The 27,973-nt window shown below is 48.8% G+C and overlaps 1 protein-coding gene across 13 annotated transcripts in view; it reads right to left on the reverse strand.

Moving 5' to 3' along the window:
* MEIS2 (Meis homeobox 2) overlaps positions 1-27,973 on the reverse strand; it is a 311,789-nt gene that overhangs the window by 189,555 nt on the left and 94,261 nt on the right. For all 13 annotated transcript variants that reach the window (XM_086937010.1, XM_086937018.1, XM_086937009.1 and 10 more), the window contains one exon: positions 12,699-12,844. In XM_086937010.1, coding sequence (XP_086793136.1) covers positions 12,699-12,844 — 146 coding nt within the window. The remainder of the gene's footprint in view (positions 1-12,698; positions 12,845-27,973) is intronic.

Consider the following 27,973-nt stretch of genomic DNA (forward strand, 5'->3'; position numbering starts at 1 on the left):
GCGACTCGTGGATCCAGTGGGAGAGGTCCCGACGACAGAGTGAATGACTGCAACGATCGGAAGGTACCCTGTCCGATAGACCCTCGTCTGACAGCCGATCATCCGAACTTCACTGGTTCCGAACAGACCTCTCTCGAGTGATCTGCGGTCCTGACTGGGAACCATCAGGAGTGCCACGAGAAGTACGAAGAGAAGAGGACGATCGGGCGCTGGATTCGGAAGACGAGAAACTGTCCATGCGGTCCGGGTAAGGTCGTGTAAACACGACGAATTGCGAAAGTGATAGATAATTGAAAATAATTGATAATTGTTGAGAAAATACTAGTATTACTTTTTGTTAATTTATTGGAGATTCACTGTCTACAAACGGAGAAACAACAGGCTCTCCCTTTATAAACAGCGAAGGATAGGTACGCACCCGTCGGACCTATCTTTCTCCCCCACTGAACAATTGCCCCTTCCCCCTATTTGATTAACTGTTATAGATTGTTTTCTGGAGATTCTCTGTCTGCAAACAGGGAAAAATAGGTCCCCTCTTTACAGATAGTGAAAGGGTAGGTGACGCGAACCTTTGCGAGCCTACTTATTCTCCCCATTGACCATATTGATTTTTTATTTTTGACCTAACATTGATTGATTGCTCAGAATTGGTTCATGCGGTATTCACTACGTGCAAACAACGTAGAATAGAAATATTCTGTCTAGTCTTTGCGCGCAGTGATAAGATAGGTAGTGCTGACTATTATCCCATTGTGATCCGTCATGCCTGTCTTCTCCCCACTGGTTAGTAGCCTGTTTTACCCGGACCGCTTATTAGAGATGAACCATCCGGCTCCGCTGGAAGGCACCCCTAATAAGGACATGTTCATGAAGCATGGATTAATTGCTATAGCCTATAGTGAGCTGTGGCATAAATATACGAAAAGGGATCGAGAAAGACAGTGGCCACTGAGAGGATCCTTTGATCTCGACAAAATAGAAACAGTAGAAATAGCCCTTCGTAGGAATGAAACAACACCTATTATGCTCGATAGTCTCGGCATGTGGCGCAAAGAAGCCACACGACGAAGGGAAGGCGATGAATTCGGAGAAGGTGAAGGGACACGACGGACAACCCTCCAAACGTCTAGTAGGCAAAGGGAAGGGCCAGCAATGGCACAGCCCCGAGGAGTAGACATGAAAAGCGAACGGTGTAAAGGGATGTGCCGACAAGCCAACCCCGGAACACAACGACCCGAAGGTAATCCCCCGACATTACGCACAGGACGGACAGATTTAAAACAAAACCAATGTGCTTTCTGTAAATGTCTCGGGCACTGGAAAGCCCAATGTCCGACTTTGCAGAGCATAGGTAGGAATGGAGGGTCGACAGAAAGGACAGGCCGACAGATAGGGAAAAGGCACGAAATAAAAACCAATCAGACTAGTACGGACAGGACAGATAGAACCACCCCGTTTGATTATGCTCGGTGGCACAGATTTCGTCAGACCAATTTTAACGACATGTTAGAGTTCTGGGACTGATTGCTCTCTGTTGCTCCCCCCCTCTGAAAAACAAACACAACTGCAGGTCAGTGTAAACAACCCCCCCCCGTTAGAGAAAAGACTCAAGAAAGCCAAGCGTCTATTATATAACTTAGGATTTAATTACGGTAAAACACACAACCAACAGTAAATAGAATAACTAGTAGAACTCTCTAAAAAACAAACTTTACTAATAAGAAAAATGCAAAAAACATATTATGCTCACTCCGGAAGTCTTCCAATGTAACAGTTTGATGGTCCCGCCCATCCGAAACACATAGCACGTGTGGGGCGGGGCCTGCCAGCAACCAGGGGCCAAAAAGAGATCGCTGGCGAGAAGGTACTGGAGACTCCACCAAGCAGGCAATGAAATGGTCTTCCCATACTGCCCTTCCAGGGATGGCGTCCCCCGGACCGCGAGTAGGGAGGGGGCGGATGAAAATGACCCCCTCCCTTGTATCTCCTGGTCCGGCCATCACGAATTCCTCCATCGAACGGATGCAGGGTGGGCAGGGAGGAAGAGGCGACGCGGACGAGCCTCTTCCACCTCCACAGGTAGGAGGCTTCCCTGCCCAGGCCCGACGCCGATGTCCTCCAGCCGGGCGACGGCCATATTTCCGCAACACAGGACACACAATGCCCGACTCGTATATTTTCTCAGTACAGGACATACAAGACCCGGCTGGTATACTTGCATAGTACAGGACACACAATGTCCGACGGGCATATTTACGGAGCACCGGATGTACAGTGGTCCCCCAAGAGTCGGAATCAGGGGTGTAGGGTGGTCATCATGTGCGCCCCTGATTCCAAGAGACGGCGTAGGATGCACCGGGAGAGGAAGGCGGCACGGACGAGCCTTTCTCACCTCCCCAGACGAAGGCTCCACTGCTGCACCCTGGCGCCCCGAACCAGAATGTCCTGCTCCAGCAGCATGATGCTCTGTCTTTCGCCATCACAAGAAGTTTCGTCCACTCCTGATGGATACGGCAAAGGTGACTGCCACAGGGTCTCAAAATGGCGTCTGGGCCCTCGAAAGGCGGGTCTAGGCCGCTGGAGTAACTTTGTCCGAAATTGCAACTCGGGCACTTGCCCACCTGGGCGCAAGCCCCCACCATCGACAAACATCCCCTCGACTTTGAAGATTCTACCAAAGTCCCAAGAGCCCTCGGCCCCTTCAGGCTTCCGGTGAGGAACAGTTGCATTGATCTCAAATGAAATAACCACGGCACAGCAACAAGATGGCGGTGCTCTCGTGTCTGCATCAACTTCCGTCTGAACCACCCAGGAACATTATGGGCTAACGAACTTGAGCAAGTTCCGGCTGAACATCAACATGACCCGGTAAGAGAGACTCTACCCCCTCCCTCTCTTGATTGACGGTCCACACCACCAGCCCCTCTGTTAGCACAGTTTTCTTTTGAACTGCCGAAAGGGACTCTGGTCCAACCGCCAATTGTCGGGGATATTTTGCCCCTGATGCTACTTCCGGACTAAACCGGCCTCGCCCAAAATGGCGCTGGTATCAATGGGAACTAACGGATGCCTCGTGGTGTTCCTTAGCTAATGAAACTTGATGTACTAAGATATATATATATATATACGAACCATTGCGCACTTGATGTTAAAGGGAGGAGGGTTCACTTGGCAAACATTTAAGAAGGGTTCCGTAAAATGTTGATTTCAATGAACAAATTATTTTTGATATTTGTTGTAACTGATACATAACGTCGCTTATGATGCACACCCGCGGTTTACATCTAGGAAATGTGATTACGATGAGCTTGACTGTGTTTCCATTTATGAACTGAAATGCCCCTGATTCCTTCGTCACGCAATGAAATGTTTTTGGTTACTTGCAAATAATTAATTAGACCTTTTTTACATGTTCTTGTGCTACAAAATAACCCCCTACTGTATGTGCTTCCATCGACGACATGTCAGGCCAAAATATGAATTGCGCTCTCACATTTTACGTACTGAATAATTCTACAAAATAAAGGTCTTAAAAAAGCTCTGGATAGGCATCGCATACTTTTGTAAATGCGGGTATCGGTGGGAGGGTTTTTCTGTGCGCAACTGTTCTGCTCTTTTTTTAAGGTTATCCGAGAAATGGTTGTTCGGCCCTGGGTTGATGGTCGAATCAAAGGTATGATACGCTGCCTCCAAGATATGCGACTAAGCTCAGGAACTGACGTATGAAGAAGGACCTCGACTTCTGAAGATGGGTAAAGTAAAATGGTGTGATTGATAAAATATTATAAAGATATGGTGGTCGAAGGTACTAAGGTACAGGGTTGAACGAAGAACTGATATGCCTTGGAACATCACAGCTTTGGGAATGATTTAGGGATCCCGATGGCTGGATACATCTACAAAACCGGGTACCTCACGCTAGGCACCTCTGATTCCTTTTTAGCGTTTTCACTACACACGATCCTTAATGCCATCCTCGGACCTCCCCATGAACCACCTATCACATTGCCTGCCCCCATGACTTTAGGAAACCAAAACCCTAAGGGATTATATCCCGAAGAGATAAGTACGAGTATGTGGTAAGTAAAGGACTTTCGTGCCCATACATTTGATGTGTTCGAATGTTGTCCCCCTACCTCCCCCTTTTTTCCCACTTTTTTCCCTCTGCAGGTTACATTAGAATCCCGATCAGAGTATCATAAGGGATCTGGAACCACGTCACGCCCGATGCATGAAGACGGACTAGCGCTGCAAAACGGCACAACAAGGACGCTCTACCCAATGCACGACCTTTTTTTACCTAATCTAATGCTCTTCTGTCCCAAAATTGTATGCTTTCTACATCCTAACACAGACCCGAAACGTCTAAACGTTAGGTAACGCACTGAATAGCCCAAACAATACACGGTCATTCCCCATGTCACACGTGTACTGTTTGGCCTATTGTCTGTCTCTCTCTCTCTCTCTCTCTCTCTCTCTCTCCCTCTCTCTCTCTCTCTCTCTCTCTTTCTCTCTCTCTTACTCTCTCTCTCTCTCTCTCTCTCTCACTCACTCTTCCACCCCTCCACACTTTCCTTCTTCCTAGCAACTGGCACCTAATTGGCGAACCTGGTGCACCTCCTGATTGGCCCCAAATACCACAAGTATTTGCACAAATTTGTCCTAAATAAAATTGTATCGGTACCACGTTACTACCTCTCCTTTTCTACTAAAATATGGATGTAATTTAAATTGGCCGATAGGAAAGGGACAGGTAAGACGACTAAGGTTCCCTAAATTTGACCCACTCTGAGGGAACTATTTGTCAGTGGCTTCTATGATAAAATGTGTCTGTGGTAATGCGACCATCCCCATTGCAAATTGTCTCCGTACCCCAAGCTGTAAGAAATGATCGAGACACCCCCATCTACCCAAAATGCCCCCAGTTTTGTATCAGCTGCCCTGAACGGGAACTTGAAAAACGCCCCCTGCTCCGATTCGCTGTGTTCCTAATCGTTTTCCATAAGATCCCACCTTCCCCGAGGATAAGTTTAATAATTATCGCAAACCACCCCCCCGAGTTTTTGTAGTAACCAGGTTGCGAGGATTTATATAGAAAGTTAGAAAGATGGATGCAAAGTTAAAAATTAGATCGAAAATCGAAAGACCTTGTTGCTGTAAGCCTTGCTGAAAATAAGATGTTTTGATGTAATGAAGACTTGTTTAGCCTATGTTCATCCCTCAGAAGGATGCCTATCAGACTATGGTGAATAGCACGTTGCACTTTTTGTAAAATACAAGGCCCTGAAGATCAGCCTAGCCTTTCAAGACTCGTACTAGGGAAATGGGTCTCTGCCAGAAGAACTGACATCCACTATAATAGACATATGACAAATGAACGTAATAATCATCAAAGCGTCAAAGAATTAGCCAACAAAAGGAAGTTGTAAGGAATCCAGCAAATCCATCATCAATTGTTTATACGTAAGCCGCAAAAATCTCAAATGTAGCGAGTGCTTACCCCAGTTGCTTGGTGTTGGGAGAGAAAATAGATTTATGTAATTACCTTTTTCTGCAAAATCTCTAAAGACTGTCTTCTCAACACTCATTTAAGGGTATCACTGTCGGAGGGGAAAGAGACCGGATGTGGGAGCACGCGGCCTGACTGCGGATGGTGGAACATCAGCGACGGAGGCCGAGGCGAGACCACAGCAGTAAGGAGTCGCAGGACGGGGCACTGTTTCAAACAAAGCTAAGGAAAGGGCTGACCTGAAGCCCCTGCTCTATGATCAACGTGTGCCAAAAAGTCCCCGCTCTCTGAACATGGTTACGGACCCGCCTGTCGCAAACACTCCGTCCCCCTGATCTGTTCCCGACTTGGCCTTGCTCCATCCCCTCCTCCTCCGACCTACCATAAGGACTGTTCACACCCGCACCTTTCCACCCGAACTCCCAAGTTCCTCCAAATCCTACTGAGCTACCCAGAGAAGAGTACTCCCTGCGTCAGAAGGGAGGGAGCTCCGACTAAGTAGACCACGAACTATGTTAATCCCAGAACGGTGACCTAGAACTCCACCAAGGGTCGCCCCCGAAGAAAAGATAAACAAAGTCTGTGGTTCTGCCCGCTACCAAGCACCTTGAAGATGATGGAAGCAACAGGAAATGCCCACCACAGAGACTCAAGAAACGAACAGATCTCACAATTCTGGAACAATTGCATTTTCCATTGCAAAATCTATGCTCTGCATTACGGAAGAAGATGCACCTGCTCCAAAACCGTAACGCATTCCTCCTACGAGGTCTGACGAAAACCAAACAGAATGCACCCCTACCCGCAGACCCCCAACGACTCAATCCACATGAACATTTCTGTTGATAGGTAATCCAGGTGCTCAACAGTGCCGACAGAAGACGACAAAGGACAACGAGAACTTTGATATATATATTTTTTACTGTATCTCATTTCTCTCCCAATCACCATTGGACTGACTGTGCACCCGCCGTATACAAAAAGGACTTACTTATATGATAACTTACCAGTTCTTATTCTATGATCTGTACCCAACGCCCTCGCTACGTAATTCTAGTCTGATATTGCATTACGATGACTTTTTTCTGCAACCAACTTAATGATGAACCCGCCTACTAAATGATGAGATTTTTCAATATGATGTTTATAATGTGATGTTTACGTACAGTTCTTTCGCCTAAGCCCCCTCTCCCTTACTTATGATCGCTGCATATAGGTGTAGATAGGAAATAGGCCAGCAAGATGTCTTGGAAATGTTAAAGGGAGGACTGTGGAAAATGAATGCAAACTTGGTGAACATTGTCGGCGCCATCTTGCCCCTTTTCCAGGCCCATTCGTGCGCGTAAGCGGCAGCCATTTTGAGCACCATGGCCTCCCTACCCCTCGTTGATAGCCAGCGCGTCTCTCTCTCTCTCTTAACCTCGTAAGCATTCCCCCGCACGCTGACAACCCCCGCTCTCTCATGCCTTGGGTCATAAACCCCTCTTCAGCGCAGCTTCACCACTGAATCCCATCCTGTTCCCAGAGCGACACCTCCCCTCATTCCTTTCATGGCCTCAAACCCTTTTGATGCAAACCCCCTTTTCCTGTGTCCCCGTTTGTCTTCCTTGTTCCCAGGCCGCCACCTGGCCCTGCGGATACTGTTTATTACCCCGTACAGTAGGAAGTTTCCCCTCCCCATCAAAAGACCCCCGAACCGATCAAAGCCCCCACCCCATGAGATCCGATCAACCCCATGCATTCCGTGAATCGGCGGAATGCCCTGCTGTGCGACAACCATCACCTGTTGTGACCGGGGTGGGGAATCCAACTGTAAATGTATGTGGGAACGGGTCTGAAGGGGAGATTCCGAGGATGTTCTTTCAAGTACTAAAGTATTGCGAGAATGTGTTATGTGCAATAAAGGTCATAAACCCTAGTATAAGAGGCCAGGCCTCAGAGATGTGGTTAGAGCACCTCGTGAAGATACTTGCTGTCTGAATTGATGTGTTCTCCTCCGGAGAGAATAAAATCCTCGTTTCCCGCCTTCCAGTCTCCAGCGCCTGCTTCTTCATTGATTAATATTGGTGGGTCATAGAGGCGATACCGCCGGGCAACATAAAAGGGTCTTTGGTTACCGGTTGTCTTTGGAACCCTTTTTAACAAGAGCACTGCCCCTGTAGAGACCACCACAGCCCCTCGGAGGCCTGGACAGAGCACCGCCCCTGTAGAGACCACCACAGCCCCCGGGAGGCCCAGACAGAGCACCACCCCTGTAGAGACCACCACAGCCCATGGGAGGCCTGGACAGAGCACTGCCCCTGTAGAGACCACCACAGCCCCTGGGAGGCCTGGACAGAGCACCGCCCCTGTATTGTATTGTATTGTATTGTAATTGCATTTATATAGCGCTTACTACCCCTGAAGAGGCGTCGAAGCGCTTTTTCGGCGGGTAGCACGCTACTCCGGGACCCACAGAGGATTAGTTTTGAATTAGTATAGTGAAACATGCAAGTACATTTTAAGTGGTGGATAGGTTAGTCAGTTTTTGGATTTGGAATGATAGAAGGATAGAGTAGGACAAAGGTTAGTATTTATTTATTGCTCGCTTGTTGACACATGCTATTCAGGGAGCCTATAAAGGATTAGTGGTGAATTAATATGGTGAAATATGAGGTAATTTCAGTGGTGGATATTAGTCTGTTACTTGGAGTGAGAAGGATAGCGGATGGATAACAGGGGAAGAAAGATTTTGGCCGACACTGGGAACAGCACCGACACCCACCGACCATGCACGCAACCTAGGATTCATCCTCGACTCTTCCCTCTCCATGTCTAAATAGGTCAACGCCGTCTCCTCCTCCTGCTACAACACCCTCTGCATGCTCCGGAGAATCTACAAGTGGATCCCGACCGAAACAAGAAAACACTGACACAGGCCCTCGTCAACAGCAGACTGGACTACGGCAACGCACTGTACGCAGGAATCCCAGCCAAACACCTACGACGACTACAACACATCCAAAACGCCTCCGCCCGACTAATCGTCAACGTCCCTCGCCGCAGCCACATCACCCACCACCTGAGAGACCAACACTGGCTCCCTGTCGACAAGAGGATCACCTTCAAGCTACTCACCCACGCACACAAAGCACTCCACAACGACGGACCAGCCTACCTGAACAGCAGACTCAGCTTTTACACCCCCACCCGCCAGCTCCGCTCCACCAGCCCCGCCCTCGCCGCTGTCCCCCGTATCCAACGAACGACCTCCGGTGGCAGATCCTTCTCCTACCTCACCGCTAAGTCCTGGAACATCCTCTCTCCCCACCTATGACAGACTCAAGACCTACTCGCCTTCAGAAGACTCCTCAAGACCTGGCTCTTCGAGCAGTAGCAGCACCCCCCTGCCCCTCCCCCCCCCCCCCCTCCCTTCAGCGCCTTGTGACTCTCAAGGGGAAGTAGCGCGCTTTACAAGTACTCTGATTGATTGATTGATATTGGGGATTTGGTCTCAGAGTGTTAATCGGGGTTTGGTCTCAGAGTGGTTTTGGGGGTTAGCTGGGATATTGGTATTGGCGTTCAGTTGTAGAGTGGTATTATATTCCACAACAACTAAAACCGGCACCATCAAAGGCCACGCCCCTGATGGTCCCTGTAATTATGCAAACAGATGCATTTTCACATATAAATGGGCATGTGCCATTCGGGCACACATGAATCACACACGTGTTTGCACATCACAGAAGCACTAGTGCACACATGATGCTTGCACTGCTGTTAAGTGAACCTGTTTGTTTGGTGAGTAACTTACAACCAGACCTTGGCACACATCACCAGTGTCACTCGCTTGTTGCATTGGCTACCATCTCACTCAGGGCTGAACCAATCTCCTATCCCTCTGTAGCCACCAGCCTTATTCCACAAACTGCCTGCCTTATAGCAAACACTTCTAGCACACTGCACAAAGAGTAAAAAAAACAGAGAGAAAGCAAATAGTTCTTCGGTGAAAGTTTAAAAAAAAGAAGGTACTTTGGTGCCTAAGTGAAGCTGTAATAGTCAGCGGAACAGCGGCAGATAAAACCAATTGCAAAAGGGGGGATACAGGCAGATTGCCGTGCAAAGTGCTCCCGTTCCGCGCACGCAATCCTGCTCCCCCAGAAGTGAAGGCGGCTAGCTTTTAAGATAATGACCCCGAAGAAGCACTCCGACAGCAGCTTTAATCCGCGCCTTTGCTGAGGATGGCATCACGAAGCTCAAAAAAGCCTTGTTTGTACTGGGGTGAATGTATGACATTGTTCTGTATTCTGTCCATCAATTGTGCTTTTTGCATTTGTCACCCCGAGAGGGATGGCTATGCCCAGACGTGGGTTCCGTGCTCATGAGGGGTGATGCCCCGAAACCGGTCCTAGGATGCTTGTTTCCAGTGCATGGAGGACCTGGCTTGGCAGTTCGGGCTGGACTGTTCCCATGGGGCACAGGATCAAGACTGATTTGCATATGGCTGGGTCCAAACTGGAATGGCATGGTGAGCAAAAAAACGATGGATTTAGGCCCAGATCTCTGTACTGGGGTGAATGTATGTCATTGTTCTACATTCTGTCCATCAATTGTTGTTTTTGCATTTGTTTGTGCTAGCGGCAGGCGCATGGCGCGGGTCGCGCACCCCTTGGCCCGGGAGGGCTATGTGCCGAAGGTGGTGCCACCCTGCCTCTCTTTGAGCACACCATGAGTTGCGTCTCTGAGTCAACAGCCACGTCCCCTTCCACCCTTGTGCAAGATTACGTCTTACGTTACACTGCATCGCCTCTCCTTTGTGTAAGAACAGGTTTGACAGCACTGCAAGCCGGAGTGCCAACACAGCACTTCTATGAAACACACAGACCAACCCTAAAGATTAACACACGGCCTCCCCCACCCTCAAAGTTTTTGTTTGATTCCTAGAAGGGATGGGACCCACGAGAAGTCATAAAAATGTTCTAGCAACTAAACCCTACCAATGAATGAATTAATTAATGTATTCATGCTCAATTACTAAAAAGCCTTACATAAAATAACTGAATCCTACCTTTTGCAGTGGTAAATGAGGGAGGGAGGGGTGCAGAGGGAACCCTCCAACAAGCAAATAATGCCGTAAGTCAGCAGACATTGTTCCTATGCAGCAGGTAAACTGAGCCACACTGCGGAAGATCACCCGCAAACACCAGTGCCCAGTCCCAGCGGTGCAACACATTTATTCCATGCTCTTCCCACCTCTCGGCTCAGCCCTTCTGGGCTGACAGGTCTACACAATGGGCTTGGGGCATGTGGTTGCTAAGGGACCCTTCCACCCACCTCCTACAGCTGCAGCAGGGCCAACAACAGGCGCAAGAGACCAGGATGCAAGGAAGGGTCTTTCAAGTAATGTGCACAGAAGAAAAAGGTTTTAGTTCCAAACACAAGGACAGCGGGGTAAACTCAAACAATGTAGGCGGCAGCGACACACAGAAGAAAAGCAAATTAGCCACGGACAAGAGGGACTGGTGCTCAGGATTTCTGGAGCAAGAGTTTCCCAAACAGTGCCAAGCTTTCTAGCTGTGACAGCGTCCCAGCACCAGCATTTCCAGAAGACAGCATCATGAGTCCAGCATTCCCAGAGGTGACAGCATCCCAACTCCTTCATTCCCCACGGCAATACCACCCTGACTTCAGCATTCCCAGAAGACACCATCAGAACCTCAGCATTCCCAACAGACAGAATCCCAACTCCAACATTCCCAGCAGTGACAGCATCACAACTCCAACATTCTCAGCAGTGACAGCATCCCAACTCAAGCATTCCCAGCAGTGACAGCATCCCAACTCCAGCATTCTCAGCAGTGAGAGCATCCCAACTCCAGCATTTCCAGCCAGCAGTTACAGCACCTTAACTCCAAGATTCCCTGCAGTGACAGCAACCCAACTCCAGCATTCCCAACAGTGACTGCATCCCAACTCCAGCATTCCCAGCAGTGACAGCACCTTAACTCCAGCATTCCCAGCAGTGATAGTATCCCAACTTCAGCATTCCCAGGAGTGACATCATCCCAACTCCAGCATTCCCAGCAGAGACAGCATAGTACTCACCTCCTTCTCTCAGCCACTTCCCTTCCTACCATCAAGCGACTGGGGCCTTGATCCACACAGGACCAGGGGTTCCAACACATCCACATCATGTACTGAGACTGTCACGGCATCACCACCCCCCTGCAGCCCACCGGTGCACTAGAACCACCACCACTACAACGGCACCACACCGAGAATCTGTCCTGCATCAACAAAGCACAAACTACAAACATCACAACCCCACTGCACCAAGACTCGTATCCACACTGCACAACCGCTTTCATTCTACCGTCTCACAGCAGAGACCAGATACCCACAGCCCCATGAATGGTATCGAACCAGTACCATCTCATGAGACAGGACCCAAAATGTATACTGCACCAATAAGGCCAACCCAAGCCCACTGCACCAAAGGTATGGTCTGGTTACAAACAGCACCCATACTACCAGTACCAACCCATCAAGTCATACGTTTTTCCCAGCACTATCAGCACCTTTTCGTTTGCCGCTCTATCAACACCGCTGTGACCTCATTGCCAGCATCTTCAGTTTTTAGCCAAAAGGATTAAACAATATGGTCACCACCAACAAGAGAAAAACACGCTAAATTATGATCACGGTTCAGATATGGTTGAAGAGGACCAGAGCAGCGAGACACTGATCAACCACCATAGTGCGATGTCCTCAAGCAGTAGCCATCTTGAGTGAGAAATAAACTGGCGCACTACCTTGAAGACAGCCATCTTTGATCTATGTATTCAACATCAACCATCTTGAAAAATAAGTAGACTAGTGCACTGCCTTGAAGGCAACCATCTTTGATCTATGTATTCAACATCGGTCATCTTGAATTAGAAGTAGACTAGTGCACTGCCTTGAAGGCAGCCATCTTTGATCTATGTATTCAACATTGGCCATGTTGAATAAGAAGAAGACTAGTGCACTGCATTGAAGGCAGCCATTTTTCATCTACATATTCACACAATGCAATGCCAACAATGAGACAAACACCTTCCGCAACAAGATGAGTGCCTACCTCGCACCCACCCTTCAACAGAAGCCGCTAACCAATGAGCAGTCATATTACAAGCCACAAGAAGGAAGCAGGAAAACTGTCCACACTTACCGTGAGATGCTGGAATAGCCACGCTCGCATGATATTTGTGGCTACTTTTGGGAAAATGCCTCTTTTCTTCTGGCGCTTTTTGTCCTTGTCCGGGTCGTCATCGTCCCCCGTGCCCGGCGAGGCCACGCTGTTGTCTAACCCGTCCCCTGAAAGGACAGAAAGGAAAGATGCTTCAGACCAGGGTGGAAACCAGCCAGACCAACAGTTTGCTCTAATCACAAGTGCACTAATGAACCTTTCCCTCCGTCTCCATAAAGCAACCGCCTCATAAATTTTCTCATTAAGTGTGATTGCTCATACGCATGTATAAACACTGGAGACCGTCTCTCTTTAAACATGGTTTTTTATTCATGTGTCTTACATAGGCACATACCATTAATTCAATTATAACTCAGGTTCTCCGGATCTGCTCCAGCTCTTTGTAAATTACACACTGCAAAATACCAAAAACCGAGGCGCAATGGAGTGATTGCAAACACGTGAGCACCACTCGAGCTTCAGTGTGCAGGTTTGCACGGATAGTTCAAAGCCGTGTCCCTTGCACGCGGTCTCCTTGAGTGTGTGGCCAGTCATGACACTGCTTTTGTCACAACTCTAAGAGGTGATGTTGGTGGAGTCATCGACAGTCCACGCTTCGTGCCAGAGTGTACATGCTATATGGTCACAAAGGGAACATGGCTCCACCTGCGAATAATGGCTGTGCTTCACAGATGATATGTTATATGTACCTACATGGTGTGCATTCCGCCATAGGTTTCACCTCCAGTACCAATCAGGTTGGTACCTTTCGCGCCTTGGTTTCAAGGTTTCCATTACAGATGGGATTCTGGTGTTGTTTGTGAGCTGTAGTAGGCGGTGTTTAGATGGTGTTTTGTTGTTGAAAATTACATATGATGCAGGTTGGCCTGGATCTGGCCGAAGTTGCTTACATGCCTAGTGGGTTATTTTCATGTGCTGGCTGACTGTTAGTTTGTTTGTGTGCAGGTTACCTGGGCTGTGCTGGACATGGCTGCTATGAGTTCTGTTATATATGTGCTATTTTGTGACTGTGTGTGGTGATGGTGTGGGTGGATACCATAGTGGGCATGATGATACCTGCCTTAGTGTTTTGTCTTTACAGGGTTGAATGCGCATGAGATGTTGTGCCATATGTACAAATGGTGAAGACTACAGTGAAACCAGTGTCCAGTGCATTCCGGTTTGTGGCTACTCTACTCCACGTTCACAATTGTGTCTACAATGAGGATGTCTCTGCACACCTGTGCATGGTTGTGATTACAGTGAGAATGCACGCATGGCTGTGGATATTGCGTGGCCCACACTGCTGCATGTGTGCACAACTCTGCCTACTTTGAAGGTTAGTGTCCAATAGGTCTATGGTTGTAGGTCCAGGGAAGAGCACCGCTCTCCTTGTGTATGGCTGTGGTTACAGTGAGGGGCACACTCCTCGTGGGCATGCTTGTGGTTGCAGGGAGAGGCACACTTGTCCTTGTGTGCAAGCTTGTGGTTCCAGTGAACAGCAGACGCCTAATACGGGCATAGCAGTGGGTATAGTGAAGACCGCACTCCCATTATGCATGGTTTTGGGTACAGTGAAAGGCGCACTTCTCCTTTCTCCTTGTTGGCATGATCGTGGTCACAGTCAGGAGCACACTCCTCCTTGTGGGCATAGCTGTTGTCGCAGTGAGGGGTACACCGAGACCTTATGCGCATTGCTCTGTTCACACTAAGGGGGGCACTCATCCTAAGGTGCACGGTGGTTGTACCTAGCGCCCGGTACGGTGCTCCCCGTCTAGTTGGGGTCCATCCAGGACGTCACAGTGACCAGGACACTGAGATGATGAGACATGAGGCCGAATCCTCTGGTGGAACCACAACAAGCAAGAACCAGGACATGTGCTGTGACAACCAAACTCGCATTATTAATATTCCATGGATCAAAACATGATCTCTGCCTCAAAAGCCTTGGAATATTGAAGCCGGCGGAGGTATTTTCTGAATTAAGGCTGATTCTGGTTCCGTTGCGGAGTGCGTCCAGTGGGCACCTGCCCTCTTGCCAGCCTATACATTTCCATGGATGTCAACAAGGAAGGAGAGCTTAAAACATATGACCTTCTTTCAGTGTAATAATAATAATCCACATTTGTAAAGTGCGAACAATCACCCGTAAGGGTCTCCAGGCGCTGTGGGCCGTCGGGAAGATTAAGCAAGCTATTGCCCAGAGTCACATGATGCTGGGCTAATTTGCCGCCGGCGGGAATCGAACAGTGATCCCCAGATTCCAGCGTCAGTCGCCCTGGCCGCAGCGCCACACCTCTCTCACGAGTGTCCTCTACTATCGTCCATTTCTGAAGCGCACATCGCAAATGAACAGCTTCTTGGCACTTGAATGATGGCTCACGTTACTTAACTTAATTAAACTAATTTCAAAGAACTTGAATAATTCTGATAAGAGAGACAGTAGGTAGCAAGGCTGACATGTCTATGACGGAAGCAAAGAAAACTGTTTCCTGTGGTGCAGTGACCTCTTAGCCCCTCCCATGCTGATGACGAGCTCAGCTCGTCATCAGCCACGGTGCTCGTGTGCTGACGAGCTGGGCTTGTCATGGCCGTTAGAACGCTCTCACGCGGGGATAATTCCCCTGCTGTGCTGAGCGTTCTAAGGAAACGGGTGTGGCCATGACGAGCTCAGCTTGTCATGAGCACAGGAGCACTGTTGCACCGGGGCGCTGTGCGCGCCCCCCGCCCCCCAGCACAGCGGGGGAATAGCCCCCGCAGTTAAAGGGTTAAGATTCCTGGGTCCCGGTGCTACTGTGTCTTGTGGACAAACAAAAGTATACAAAAAAGTGGTGGATGGGATGCTTAAATTAATCTCAGGCATTGGCAATTAATAACTCAGGCCACAGACCACTGTGCCACCTCTGTTTGGACCCAGCCATATGCAAATGAGTCTTGACCCTGCTCCAATGGGTGCAGTCCAGCCCGAACTTCCAGGCCAGGTGCTCCCTGAACCTTGCTGTTCTTGCTGTTGCATGGACGCCATTTTATCCGGCCCCCATCTCAGAGGGTTCAGCTCCACTTATGCAGACAAGAACCGTGACAAGGGCAGCCGGCGCCTTCCAGGACGCGCTCCCCTGCCCGGCACGCAGGCTCACACGCGACACATGACCCTCGCATGGCATTTGCATGACAGGGGAATGTTGACATCTCCGCGCCGCTGATCAGCATCATTAAAAAAAGACGAGGCCTGGCGGAGATCAAGGCAGGGACACGCTCTTAATCAGAAACTTTCCGCCAGCCCCTCGTCCCTTTGTGCGTCTCCGGGCCATTAATTGTGCATTAGCAGAAATCAGTTACTTTTAGCAGGCAGAGTTATTTTTTCTCGCCCTCCGGCGAAAAAAGCCTTGAAAGCTTGCCTGCGGGGCAACTAAATTATGTATCTGAAAACTCTTCCAGCGCGGGCGTCGTTGGGCCCCGACTTTCCTCAAATCCACACAAGCACGTCGCCCCGTTTTTGGGGAGGCGTCAATCAAGGGCGGCCGGCGACGCAACATCCGTGCATTAATATTTGAACTAATAACTTTTCTGTAAAGCGGGAAAAAAATGCAAAGAAACAAGAGCCGGCTGGTGGCATAATCAAATGCAAAATAGATGAAGGGCGCCGAAGACGGGGCGCTGCGTGTGTCTTCGACAACCCCCCCCCCCCCCCCCCCCCCCCCCCACGCCCCGCACATCATTAGCCCAGAGGCACAGCAGCGACTGGGGGTGGGGCGGACAGAGGCAAGGTGGACTTTACAGGGCCCCTAGGTGCTAGGAAGCAGCCAGGTCCCGGAAGTGGAAGCATTAATTGTAGAGATTGGTACCTTGGAAGCAGCCAGGTCCCGGAAGTGGAAGCATTAATTGTAGAGATTGGTACCTTGGAAGCAGCCAGGTCCTGGAAGTGGAAGCATTTATTGTAGAGGTTGGTACCTTGGAAGCAGCTGGGTCAGGAAGTGGAAGAATTAATTGTAGAGGTATCTCGGAAGCAGCCATGTCCCGGAAGAGGAAGCATTAATTGTACAGGTTGGTACCTTGGAAGCAGCCGGGACCGGAAGTGGAAGTTTAATTTGTAGAGTTTATTTATAAGCCTGCAGGTACCTAGAAAGCAGGCAGGTGCTGGAGGTGTAAAAAGAGATTGTAGAGTTTATGTTGCCTGCAGGTACTACGGAAGTAACCAAACCCCGGAAGCAGAAGCATAAATTGGAGAGTTTATGCTGCCTGCAGGTAACCTGCCAGCTGCCAGGTTCTATTGGTACGCGTATACATTTTAGAGGTGCATAGGGAAAAGCCAGGCTCAGAAATGCAAGAAGAAATTCTAGAGTTTGTGCTGCCTGAAAGTACTTTGTCATAAGCCATATCCCGAAAGTGGAAGTATACATTTTAGCTGTGCCTACGAAAGTAGTGCAGGGTTTTATACTAACACACAGGAAGAACATTTCCTGAAAAGGAAAGAGTCCACAAGGTGTTTATGCTCCACGCTGAGTAGCAGCAAGCAGAGGTCCTACAAGGGGAAGCAGAAAATGCAAAGGTAAAGCTACCTATTGGTGCTGGGGAAGAACAGTTCCTGGAAGGGGAAGGAGTGAGTCCAGAGGTAAATCACCTGCTGGTACCCAGGAGGCAAAGGCCCGGGAAGAACATCTGGGCTCTCCGCTCAGGCAAGGGTTTTGGTAATGCAACTCGAGACGTCCATTAGACCATAATGCCTTAAATCTATTGCTAACAAAAAACCTTGCGCGAGATAGCCTAAGACAACAGACATGCCGCTCAGTGTATCCAAAGCCGGTCAGCTCAAGGCTTCCGGAGGAAAGCCGCAGATCCTCGGCCTAATTCCTCTAGTCTCCTGTAGGCACAGCCGCTGAACTAAGACAATACCAGAGACTCTTTGACCACTAGCTGCGGAGATGGAAAGCCCAGGCCTTGACTGTACCTTGTACTTTCTGCTCTCCTTCCCATTAATGCTCCATTGCCAACGATAGTATGTCAGACTATCATGACCTAAATACCATTTACAACAAGCACTGGCAAAGCCAATAGGCCGCGCCTATGTTGAGCTATTTATTGGCTTTGTCAATGCTTTTTTGTTTTTACTCACAGTCGTTGAAGGCACCAGGTGGCATCCCCAGCAGAATTAAGGATACTTGCCTTAGCGCCATGTGCAGGGCTGGCCTTGGACATGGGCGAGCTGGGCCCGGGGCGCAAGTATTCCAAGGGATGCGGCAGGGAGCTGCCTGACTTAATGTCATGCAAACAGCTTGTTCGTCCCACTTGGTCTCAATAGGGTCCCGTTAAAGGCTGTAATCAGCCCTTAATGTACCTCCGCGTAATTGTTAGCATCGCACCAACCGCCCAAATTCCTCACACCTCCTGCCACCATACCACAACGACCCCCCCTACCCCACAAGAAACACACCATTTTCTTTCCACCCAAGATGCTGTTCCGGTCAATCCGATTTAGGGCCGGCCGGCGCTTAGAACCTGCAAAAGTGCGATTGAAGCGCTACATAAAACGGGATATGATGGGGCTCGTTTTTGCAGATGGAGGTGAAGCTTTGCAGCCAGCTGATGGTTTCCAGCTGTGGTGTTCCGCGATGCAGTCTACGGCTTCTCGAGCTGAGGCTGCCTCTTCCAGGCGCTCTACTTTAGCGTTGCACCTGCAGCCTGTGCATGTCTGCTGAGGACACGTGCAAGGGAAGTAAAGGAGAGCTTCTTCCAAAAGCTGGGAGCGCAATGTTAGGTGGAGGTGTATTTATTTATTTTAAAAGTTTCATATAGCGCGAAAAAGACCACATGGGGTATGAGAGTGCTTTACAGATTGGCAGCTAGGAAGGTACAGGAAGTGGTAACAATAGAACAACCGGACAAGAAACAATCATAACAGATCATAACATAATAGGTTGTGTGAGTCCAGCAGGGGAATGGAGTGTCCACATGCAACAAAGTTCACAGGAAGCGGGGTGCGGAGGAGGATGGCCTGAAAACAGAGGAGCCGGGATGGGGCAGCTAACAATATAACAATTTAACTCCTAGTACTGACCTATAAAGCAATCCATCATTTAATGGCCGCCTTGCAAAGGGGCACATTTTCAAAGTGGGGCTTTTACTTTACTCATTAAGACGCTTGATTTGCTGGAAACGCTTTGAATTATAATGACGAATATTTCACGTAGAATTAGCGCAGTGAAAGCAGTTTGAGGCTAGGAAAACTTTTCCTGGCAAATAGTCAGTCACCACACATACTCCATGGGGCGTTTTGGCGACATAAAGCAGGCCAGAACAGAATGCAAGTACATTTTTGCGGCACCAGCACTTCCTCAGCATGTAACGGAGGCGCCTGTTCGGTAAAGACATGGTACCTTAATCATGTTGGGAGCAGCAAAAGGACACTGATCGAGATGAATTACTATGTGCTCGGTCCGTGCTCCACAGCAAGCATCGACATGACATTTCGCCGGAACTAGCCAATTAGAGGCGCTTAGAAGAGGCGCACAAATGGTACGCAAGGGGTAGGCGCCTAGTCCTATTTGTAAACAATAGTGTCTTGCAAGCGAGATGCATTCAATGGCGCATGGTCTTGGATGCTCGACCCTAAAAATATCACTCCATTGAGTGTTGATTTTGCATTATTGCCTCCAAATCAATGGGAAACAATATTGAGGACACACTAGTTTTGTCATACAATATTCAGGAAACACTCATACTGCACCATACAGTACTGGCCGTGGAAGGGAGGAGGTTGCCCATCCAAAAAACAACTCTAGTTTCCCCACAACCTTGACCAGTGAAAGGATACACTGCGGATAGCGATACGGTTGGCTCATTTTGTGAACCTTCCAATTTTCACTGTAGTCTGACCTCCCCCACCCCGCTCCGCACTGCTTACAGACCTACAAGGTCACTTCATTAGAGCTGCCCTGCCTCAAGGCACAGCATCTCCCCTTCATCTGCCCAGGCCTGGGAGACCGCGACCTCCTTCCAGTGCTCTCGGGGTTCCGCTAACAACACCGGCACGGCAGAAGAACCAAATAATGGGATAGAAAAATCCCCAACGTGCTCAATGCTACCTTGTTAGATCCGAGACACCCTGAGCAATCTACATGGTTGTTCCCAACTCCAGAATCCTCGCTCGTGCGCCCTTGTACGCGTGCACACAGTCCCGCGTGCTGAGGAACCGCTGCAAGGCAAATTCTCCGAGACGCTAATGGTTTCTGACGGTTCGCTGGCAAATCTAGCATTTTAACCTGGGACAACGAGGTCCCCAAATCCAGAAGCGGGCGCCCCCTCATCCGCTGTACCGGGGACACAGATGGAGGGTAGCCATTAGGAGGCAGCCGGCGGCCCTGGGGAGGTGATGCGGCGTACTGTAGCCGCAGGCTCTTCTGAAAGCAGAGCCAGGAGCAGGAGGGGGAAAAAGCCACATTGGAAGGAATAGTTTGAAGTCAGTCCGTCAGTTTGTCCATCTATTTCCAGATTAAGACATCCGCGTCGCTTAAGAGAAAGCATAAGCATGCGCAACGCGCTTATAGAATGATTAATCTATAATACACTGTCTAAAATCAGAAGGGCACACTTCTCCACAAACTTCATTTTTTATATTTTACCATGGTATTGTTTGTATGAATATTCAAACCGAAATACAAAATTCAATAACACGTTCAGCCTTTCCTGCAGGGCTTTGTTCAGGCCCTAATACCAGATCAAAGTTCAGAGAAAGTTTAGATTGCCTTTTCAGCCCAATGGCTGGGAAATGGCTGCAGGAGCTGGCTGGCTCTCTTTAATCCCTACCCCACAACACCTTCAGGGGCCTTCACAGAAGGTGTAGCGCTCACCAACCTGCCTATCAGTCAACAGTTACTATTTAGCGAGCCCCGCCTGGGAATTATGGCTACTTTAGCGCTAATCTCCAACAAACAAAACACTGAAACAGACACCAGGAGACTGCGGGATTAGGCACCCCGGGGTGCGAGGAATGGCACAAAAATGTCCAAATGGGGTCAAGGTTCAAGTTCAGAAATCACAACTTTACAAAGGTTTCCACACTAGGCTTATGTTCCCAGCAGTCTGTATCCTTCAGGTTCCCACTGCTCGTCGCTGGCCCTACCAACTACTTCTGGTCATAATGTGAGTTCTTATGTTCCTTGTAAACTCTTTGAATCTGTGTCTTGTGATCAGTTTCCTTTCAACCCAAAAGTCACAATTTTTTTGATTTCTCAGCTCATGTTCAATAGTTTTAAACACCCTACAGTAAAGTAAGTCCAGTTCTTCTTCTTTGAAACAGTTTCTCGTAAAGTGCAAAGATCTGCTCTACACTGCAGCGTAGGTGCAGTAAACACTAAACATTGAGGCATGACCTGAACAGGAAAGCCTCCATGACGTGCTCATGTCCTGGAAGCCTCATACTGCCTTGTGTGGGCTCTGTTGTCCAGCAGGATCGGTCCATCGGCGGCGGCCAAAGAGGAGGGCTTCTTTGTTGTTGGATGCTTCCAATGAGGTCACCTGTCTTAGGATTCAAGAGGACGCGATATACACAGGGTGTGTGTGGTCTCACGGATAGGGCAGCTGTTTAGAACATGCATGTGCTAAATATTTTGAACAGACGCATGTGCTAAATGTCTCCCTTCTGCGGATTAATTTACTGGATCCACAAGAGGTGAAGGTGAGGAAGGTTTGATTGAGGTCCTGATGTACAGTGACCTAGTACGACAAGACACAAGTGGGCGCGCATTAGCAGCGGATGGACAGGTGATGGGGCTCAATTTCTACGTCACGGGTGGGGGGGGGGGGGGGGATCCTGCAGACCTGTCTCTTAGTCCATGCTTCTCCACTCACACATGCTGCGAGATCCGGGGCGATTTGGTTTATTTCTGTCTATGTCAGTTCTCTAATCATCTGAATTTAGAGGTGCCTAGAAACAGACAGCTTTGTGACCTATATAAAGAAACATCGCGGCACCATTCTTTAAGTTACATTGAAGTCCGATGGAGGGGGGGGGGGGCTAGGCACCCCATGGTAGACCAACCTTTTAAATTGGGTATATTTTGTCAGAAAAAATAAGGATTTCCTCTGAAATAGTAATGCCTTATGATAAGTAGTTCTCTTAATTTTCCGTCTGTATTATCAGACTATACGTGTGGTCAGCTACATACAGTATTTTTTCATATACAGGAATAGAGAAACATTTTTTTTATTAAAGCGGAGAGAAAAAGAGCGCATACTATGATGTCAAAAATGGCCAAACTGCCCTTGAATGAGGGTGGTTGGTCCTGTTCAGTTACTTCCAGTTCCCCAGTCGCCTTTATAAGAACATGATTTTCTGTGAAAATATTTCTCTAGACCAACGAAGATTCAGCAATGCCGACATGCGCTCATTCAATCATGAGCCCCATGTGACTACAAAGGAAGCAAATTATCAGGCAAATAGGGTATGCATAAAATGGTCCTCCTTCGAAGGAGGCACTGGTTGTGAAGTGGGCAGGTGGTTGTTTCCTTAGAGAGATGCTGTCTTCTCCCTTAGGTGAGCAGAGGACACTTCACGAACACTGGTGAGGAGGGGTCAAATGTCATCTTCTCAGAGGCTTAGGATCTCTCCCTATAAGTGAAGCTGGCCAGGATCTTTCAGACAGGGGCTCCCTGCCTGTAGAGGGGAGTCTGTGGTGGCTGTCTTATCAGAAATGCCATTTTGTGTAGGTGAAGAGCGGTGGCTGTTATCTTCTGAGAGGGGCCTGCTGCTCTCTTGAGTTTGTGAAAGCTGGACCCTCGCGCAATCCTCAAAGGCATGTGGTTTGTTCCTGTAGCTGCAGGTTGGAAGGTCTTCTCCGGAAATGTACTGTCTTCCTGTTGGAGTGGTGGAGTGTTTGCCTTCTCAGGGAGATGTGGTACTCCTGTCTGCAACAGCAGCTGGACCCTGAAGTGAGTTGTCCCTCTGGAGTGATGGTTTGTCCCACTATAGATCACTGCTAAGGTGGTTATTTCCTCAGCGTGATTGGAAGTGTCCTCTAGGTGAGGGTGGAAAGTGGTCTCTTCTGAATGATGTGGCGTCTTCCTTTATGCCAAGCTCTATGACAGGAGTGGTTTGTCTCTTCGTGGTAATGCGGTGCCTTTCTACAAATAAGGAGCGGAGTCCTGGTGTTCTCAGGTTGATGTGGTGTACTCCTGAATGTGGCACGTGGAGCGGGAGTGATTGGACTCTTTGGTGTTTTAGTGGGTCCTCCTATAGATCTGTGTTAGGGCCGTTAGAGTGGATCGGTGTCGTTCTGTATGTGACAGCTGCAATGTTTGTCTCCCAAGGCTCTGGTGGTATCGTCCCGTCACTGAGGGTAGATTGCTTGTCTTCTCTGATCTACGTAATGTCTTCATTTAAGTCAGAGCTGGAGCCTGGAGTGGTTTGCCTGCCTGTGATGATGTGGTTCCTTCCTAAAGATAAGGAATGGAGTTGTTTTCTTCACAGAGTGATGCGGTCACACAGCAACACTTCCTTGGGCACCTGCCAAGGCCATCTTTATAACTTTGGAAAAATTCAGACTGGTGGCAGTTTAGCAAAGGCATGTGCCTTATCTAGCCCTTCAGGGAGCAATTTTTGGACAGACGCGTAGGGTGGCGGCTGGCTCTGTTCTCACCAGCAAGCCATGCCACAAACAAAAAACTCCGCCTCCAGTCCACATGAGGAAAACAAGCCTTTGAAACACTACCTTGTGACCTGTGCTTCAGTGCAGCTCTGCAATTAGGTGCTAACCCAGATGGAAATTAAACTGACCAGTTAGACATGGTTCCTACTGGAACCAGTTGATAGGAGCTATGTTTATGAAGATCTGCCTAACTGCACTGCAGAAAAATCCAGTGGAATCTTGGAAGATGGCGCCGGCGTATAATCAGGGCCTCTGGAATTATGCGGGAGGGGAGGGGTAAAATATGCATCAGGGTTGAGTCAATTATACAGCAAGAAAAGGACAATTATGTGGGACATTTTATGATAGTATTACATGTTATAGTATTGTGTCATTTTTTAACTTGTTAACACTGTTTCTGCATCAGTCGCTCCTCTTTAGCACCAGTTCAACACACAAACGTAGCAATAAGCTACAGAACGGTGACCAGTCAAACGTTGCAAAGGAGCTTCCACTGTGCTGCAACACGTGACGCTTCGTTTTTACAAACTTTTTAACCAGTTGAACTAGACACACATTTTTTTGTTAAAATCTGCAGATTATGCAGCAGATGATGGATTAGGCAGCAAATGCAGAAATGTTTCTATTATTCAAACATTGCTGCACAACTGCATTATTCCAGTGGCCCTGCGTAAAATGGCGCCAGCACACTGCATCTGCCTGGCACCCCATGGCATCCCATAGTCCGAAGCTGACTTTCCAAACAATTTCCGAGGTGTCCGTGGCGTACTCGTGTTCAGGGTTTGTAGGGCTTGTGTGTCAACCTTGTTAAGAGCTTGTATTGGTGCCTGCAATGCTGTTTCACCAAAAGCCCAAGCGGGACAGATACGTCCCCGTCTGCTGACGTCACGACGCTCTCCGCGCGCTGGAGCCACGTTCGCGGCGCGCGGAGGTGCGTGCTCGCGCGCCCAGGTCACCCCCCCCCTGCTGCGCTAAGCCCCCTCGGACATGCTAAAGTGAATCTCCCCTGTGATTTCCAGTGACCGGACCGCGGCCCGGTGCTCAGGGAGCGGCCAAGCAGACGCAATGCCTCCGTTTACATGCAACATTTACTAAACTGTGGGGGCGTCCTAAAGCCGAGCACGCTGACCCGGGCACTTCTTCACACTCAAAAGAGCACTGCGAAAATAGAAGAAAAAGCCGGCTCCACAGGCTTACCGCCCCCCCTGGCCCCGAACACCCTCCCCCCAGGGCCTGAGCAGAAAGCGAGGTAAAGAAAGGGATTTTAGACCCCTTTCTCTCCAACTTTTCATGCGGTTATAAGCAGTGTTTAGCGCATTCAGCTCTCAAATGGCTCCGAAAGCCCCGAGCGGCGGGGGCCCGGCCTTTGTTCGCCGGCCTCTATTTACACAGGATTTACACAGGCCCTGCACCGAAGGGACCACATATTTCTGCAGAAAGGGCTTGCATTCAGGCCCCTGGCCTGGCCGCATGGTAGCCACCCTGGCCTGGCCGCATGGTAGTCACCCTGGCCTGGCTGCATGGTAGCCACCCTGACACATGGTAGCCACCCGGGCCGAAGCCTGCAGAAATCTTCACAACATTGGGGTGGCACCACTCTGCCAATAAGTAGACATTTCCACCACGGAGTGGCAATGGGTTCAAGCTCGATTCCAGAGCCATTCTGTGGGGTTCATGTGGGGACAAAAAGGAAAGTCCAACAAACAAAAGGAGCCCCCTGCACCAAAATAGACATGCGATACGTGTAGAAAGGGAGAAAAAAAGCCAAGTCTGTCATGGGGACTCGTAAACGAGAATTGGAGCTGAAATAAACACAGAGCACTCTCTAAAAATAATAAGAATGCATTTGAGGACAGATGGGCGGATATGTAGATGTGGCTGTAGATTTTTTTTTCTTCCTCTTGGCTGGCAGGGAGTGTACTAGTGTGTCTGCAGTATTTTAATTTAAAAACCGTGCCATCTTGAGAGATTATTAACTGTTTAAGAGCGGAGGCGCGAACGTTCTGCAGGAAGTGGTGGCTATGTATGAGTCGGCATAACAGCAGTCACTCGAAGTCGATATCGAGGGCAGGTGAGGAACGCCAGGCCCAAGAATCATACTTACATACCAGTAAAATGTTGTATGTCGGCGTCACCTTTTTGGGTCTGGGCCAAATCTCCTTCTCTTTCATGAGTAGACCCCGACAAACCAGGGACATTTCAGGTGATTCGCGAAGTCCATGAAAAACAAGGTTTTAGTCTCTCAAACTACATAAAAACACCTCAACTCTCCCCAAGTTAACATGTAAGTTGGAAAGAGATTCAACACTAAAATCTGCCTTTTAGAGGCCACCTACACCTTTGCTTTTACTTTCTAAACACGTCCCACAAACATTGTTGATAAGGTAAATTCAGGGGTGCAATCACTTCAATCCCAAACCACTAAAAGTTTGAGAATTCACCACAGCACATAATATTCCAAAGTTCAAGTAAATGACTTCAAACATGATTTAATTCGCCCAGGAAATAACCGTCAGACCTCCAAAGATCTTTTCTGTGTTTATGATTTTGTGAGCAGTCTAATTCAGCAGCAAATGTGCAACGTCAAGGAAGACAGTTGTTTTTTTACTTGACATCTCAAGGGAAAAGACAACATTTAACTTTGCACTTTTGGATGTATAGAGCGTATGTCCCAGCAACCTCTGATGTCACTTCCTGTTTCAGAACTGAAATGCAGCTAAGAGTAGCAGATCTGCCGCATTGAGGGAGGCAGTGATATATTTTGGCTCTCCTTGGTCCATGGATACATGTTGGCCGGGGTTCCTCAGCTACAACCTTCTTGAGACACTCAACATCTGACATCCAAGCGCTTGGAATGAGGGGTGGGTGGAGATCCTGTGTCTGTCTATCATGGAAGTAGGAGGAATCGGAAAGCGCCCTAGGACTCCAGAATTCACTCGCTCCTTGCGCACCCCAAGCCCTGTTCCTTGCTCCATTCTTCTAAGTAGCACGCAGGGCTCGAGTCGGGGTACCACGCGGGTGGACGGCGTCCCCCCACTTATTTTACCGGGAGCTTGATAACTGGAGCAAATGGAGCTACACATTCACTCTTTGGCCTCTCTGGGGCGAGATTGGAGTTCATTCAGAACGCTGCTCACGTGCAGGCTTCTCTGATGCAATCGCATCTAATGGGTGAGCGAGGGGAGGCAATGAGTCTGATGGTGCAAGCCACCTTTCGTGACGTCACTTCCTGTCGTAACGTCAGCGTCCCCCCACTTCTTTTTTTAGGACTTGTGCCCTGGTAGCACGGTCAGATTTTAGAAGTTTGTTGTTGACAATTTTTAAGAAATTACAAATATGTAAAGTAGGCAAACTGAGGTTAAATATAATATAATGATAGTCAATTGTGTTTCAAGTTAGGATTTTTTTTTAACAGTGAAGCAATGACGAGGAGTTTTTTATCAGCTATACTTCTGTTTACATGTTTTTATTTGTATTATAAATATTATGATGCATTTAACATGTTTGTATTGCCTTATTTTAGCAAAAAACAAACTAGAAATAAACTTTAAGCTTGACTCAATATTTAGAACTTCTGTCAAGTTTATCAGCTGCGTTAGCAGTTTGACCCTCTTCGCACACAAGGTGCCAACTTCAACCAGAGGTGTCTTCTAGCCACTGGCACACACCGGCTGTTGGAAGACCACGCCTCCTGGTAGTAGTACAGCCTCTGGGACCATTGCAGAGCCTGTGTGATGAGCGCAGTTTTCACCTGTGAGCAGGGGCCCTCAGGTTCAATGAAGGAGTGACCAGGGGTCAGACGCCGCCTGCCTCCCAGGGCCCCAGACGCAGCAGCCTTTGTGCGCCTCGTTGTAATCCCAGCTCCGCATTCCTGTCGGGCACAGCTCCCAGCACAGAGGCCGCTGCTATCTGGAAGCCTCGCCAGGAATGTGCCCAGATAGCATCTCCTCTTCTGCTGCACAAAGGAGCAGAGAAAGCCAGGGAGGCAAGAGAGGGGAGGGGGGCAAAGGTACATCTCGCCCAGGGCGCCCTCCAAGGCTTGGAATCGGCAAACACTGAGCAAGGAAATGTGTAATAAGGCTGCGGGTGGAAACAGGAAATACCCTCTCGTGACCCGGAAGGGAAGTTATATACAAACACGGGGATCCCAGGCATCACATTTCGGCGCTCCTGGAGAAAAATCTGGGGTTTCCCTGTTTTGGAGGAAAAAAAATAACCTTCCACTAAGCAGGCACTGGCCCGCCCCCAGCAGAGGCCAGTCTGAAGACACTTCGGATTCGAGCTGGACAGACCGGGCCTTGTTTCCCTACCCCATGAAAAGAGGAGCGGAAAGGGCTCCGCAATAAAACTTCTGTTTCCACGAGCAGATTGTTTAGTTCTTCATGGAGCGCATTCTGCAGCCTGCTGGAGGGTTCACCTTGGCTACAGTGACCAGCCGCCACCCAGGGTCTGCGCCCCCAGCTCGCTGCGGTTAACGTTCTTTCTGTCACTGGGGTTTTTTATTCACCTAAAAACCGAAGGAGCTACCGGCAACATAAGCAGTCAGTGTACGTTGTTGTACCTATAGAACTATAGGTAACATAAACAGTCAGTGAACATTGTTGTACCAATAGA

Source organism: Lissotriton vulgaris, chromosome 9 (assembly GCF_964263255.1).
Source record: "Lissotriton vulgaris chromosome 9, aLisVul1.2, whole genome shotgun sequence".
Classification (NCBI taxonomy): Eukaryota; Metazoa; Chordata; class Amphibia; order Caudata; family Salamandridae; genus Lissotriton; species Lissotriton vulgaris.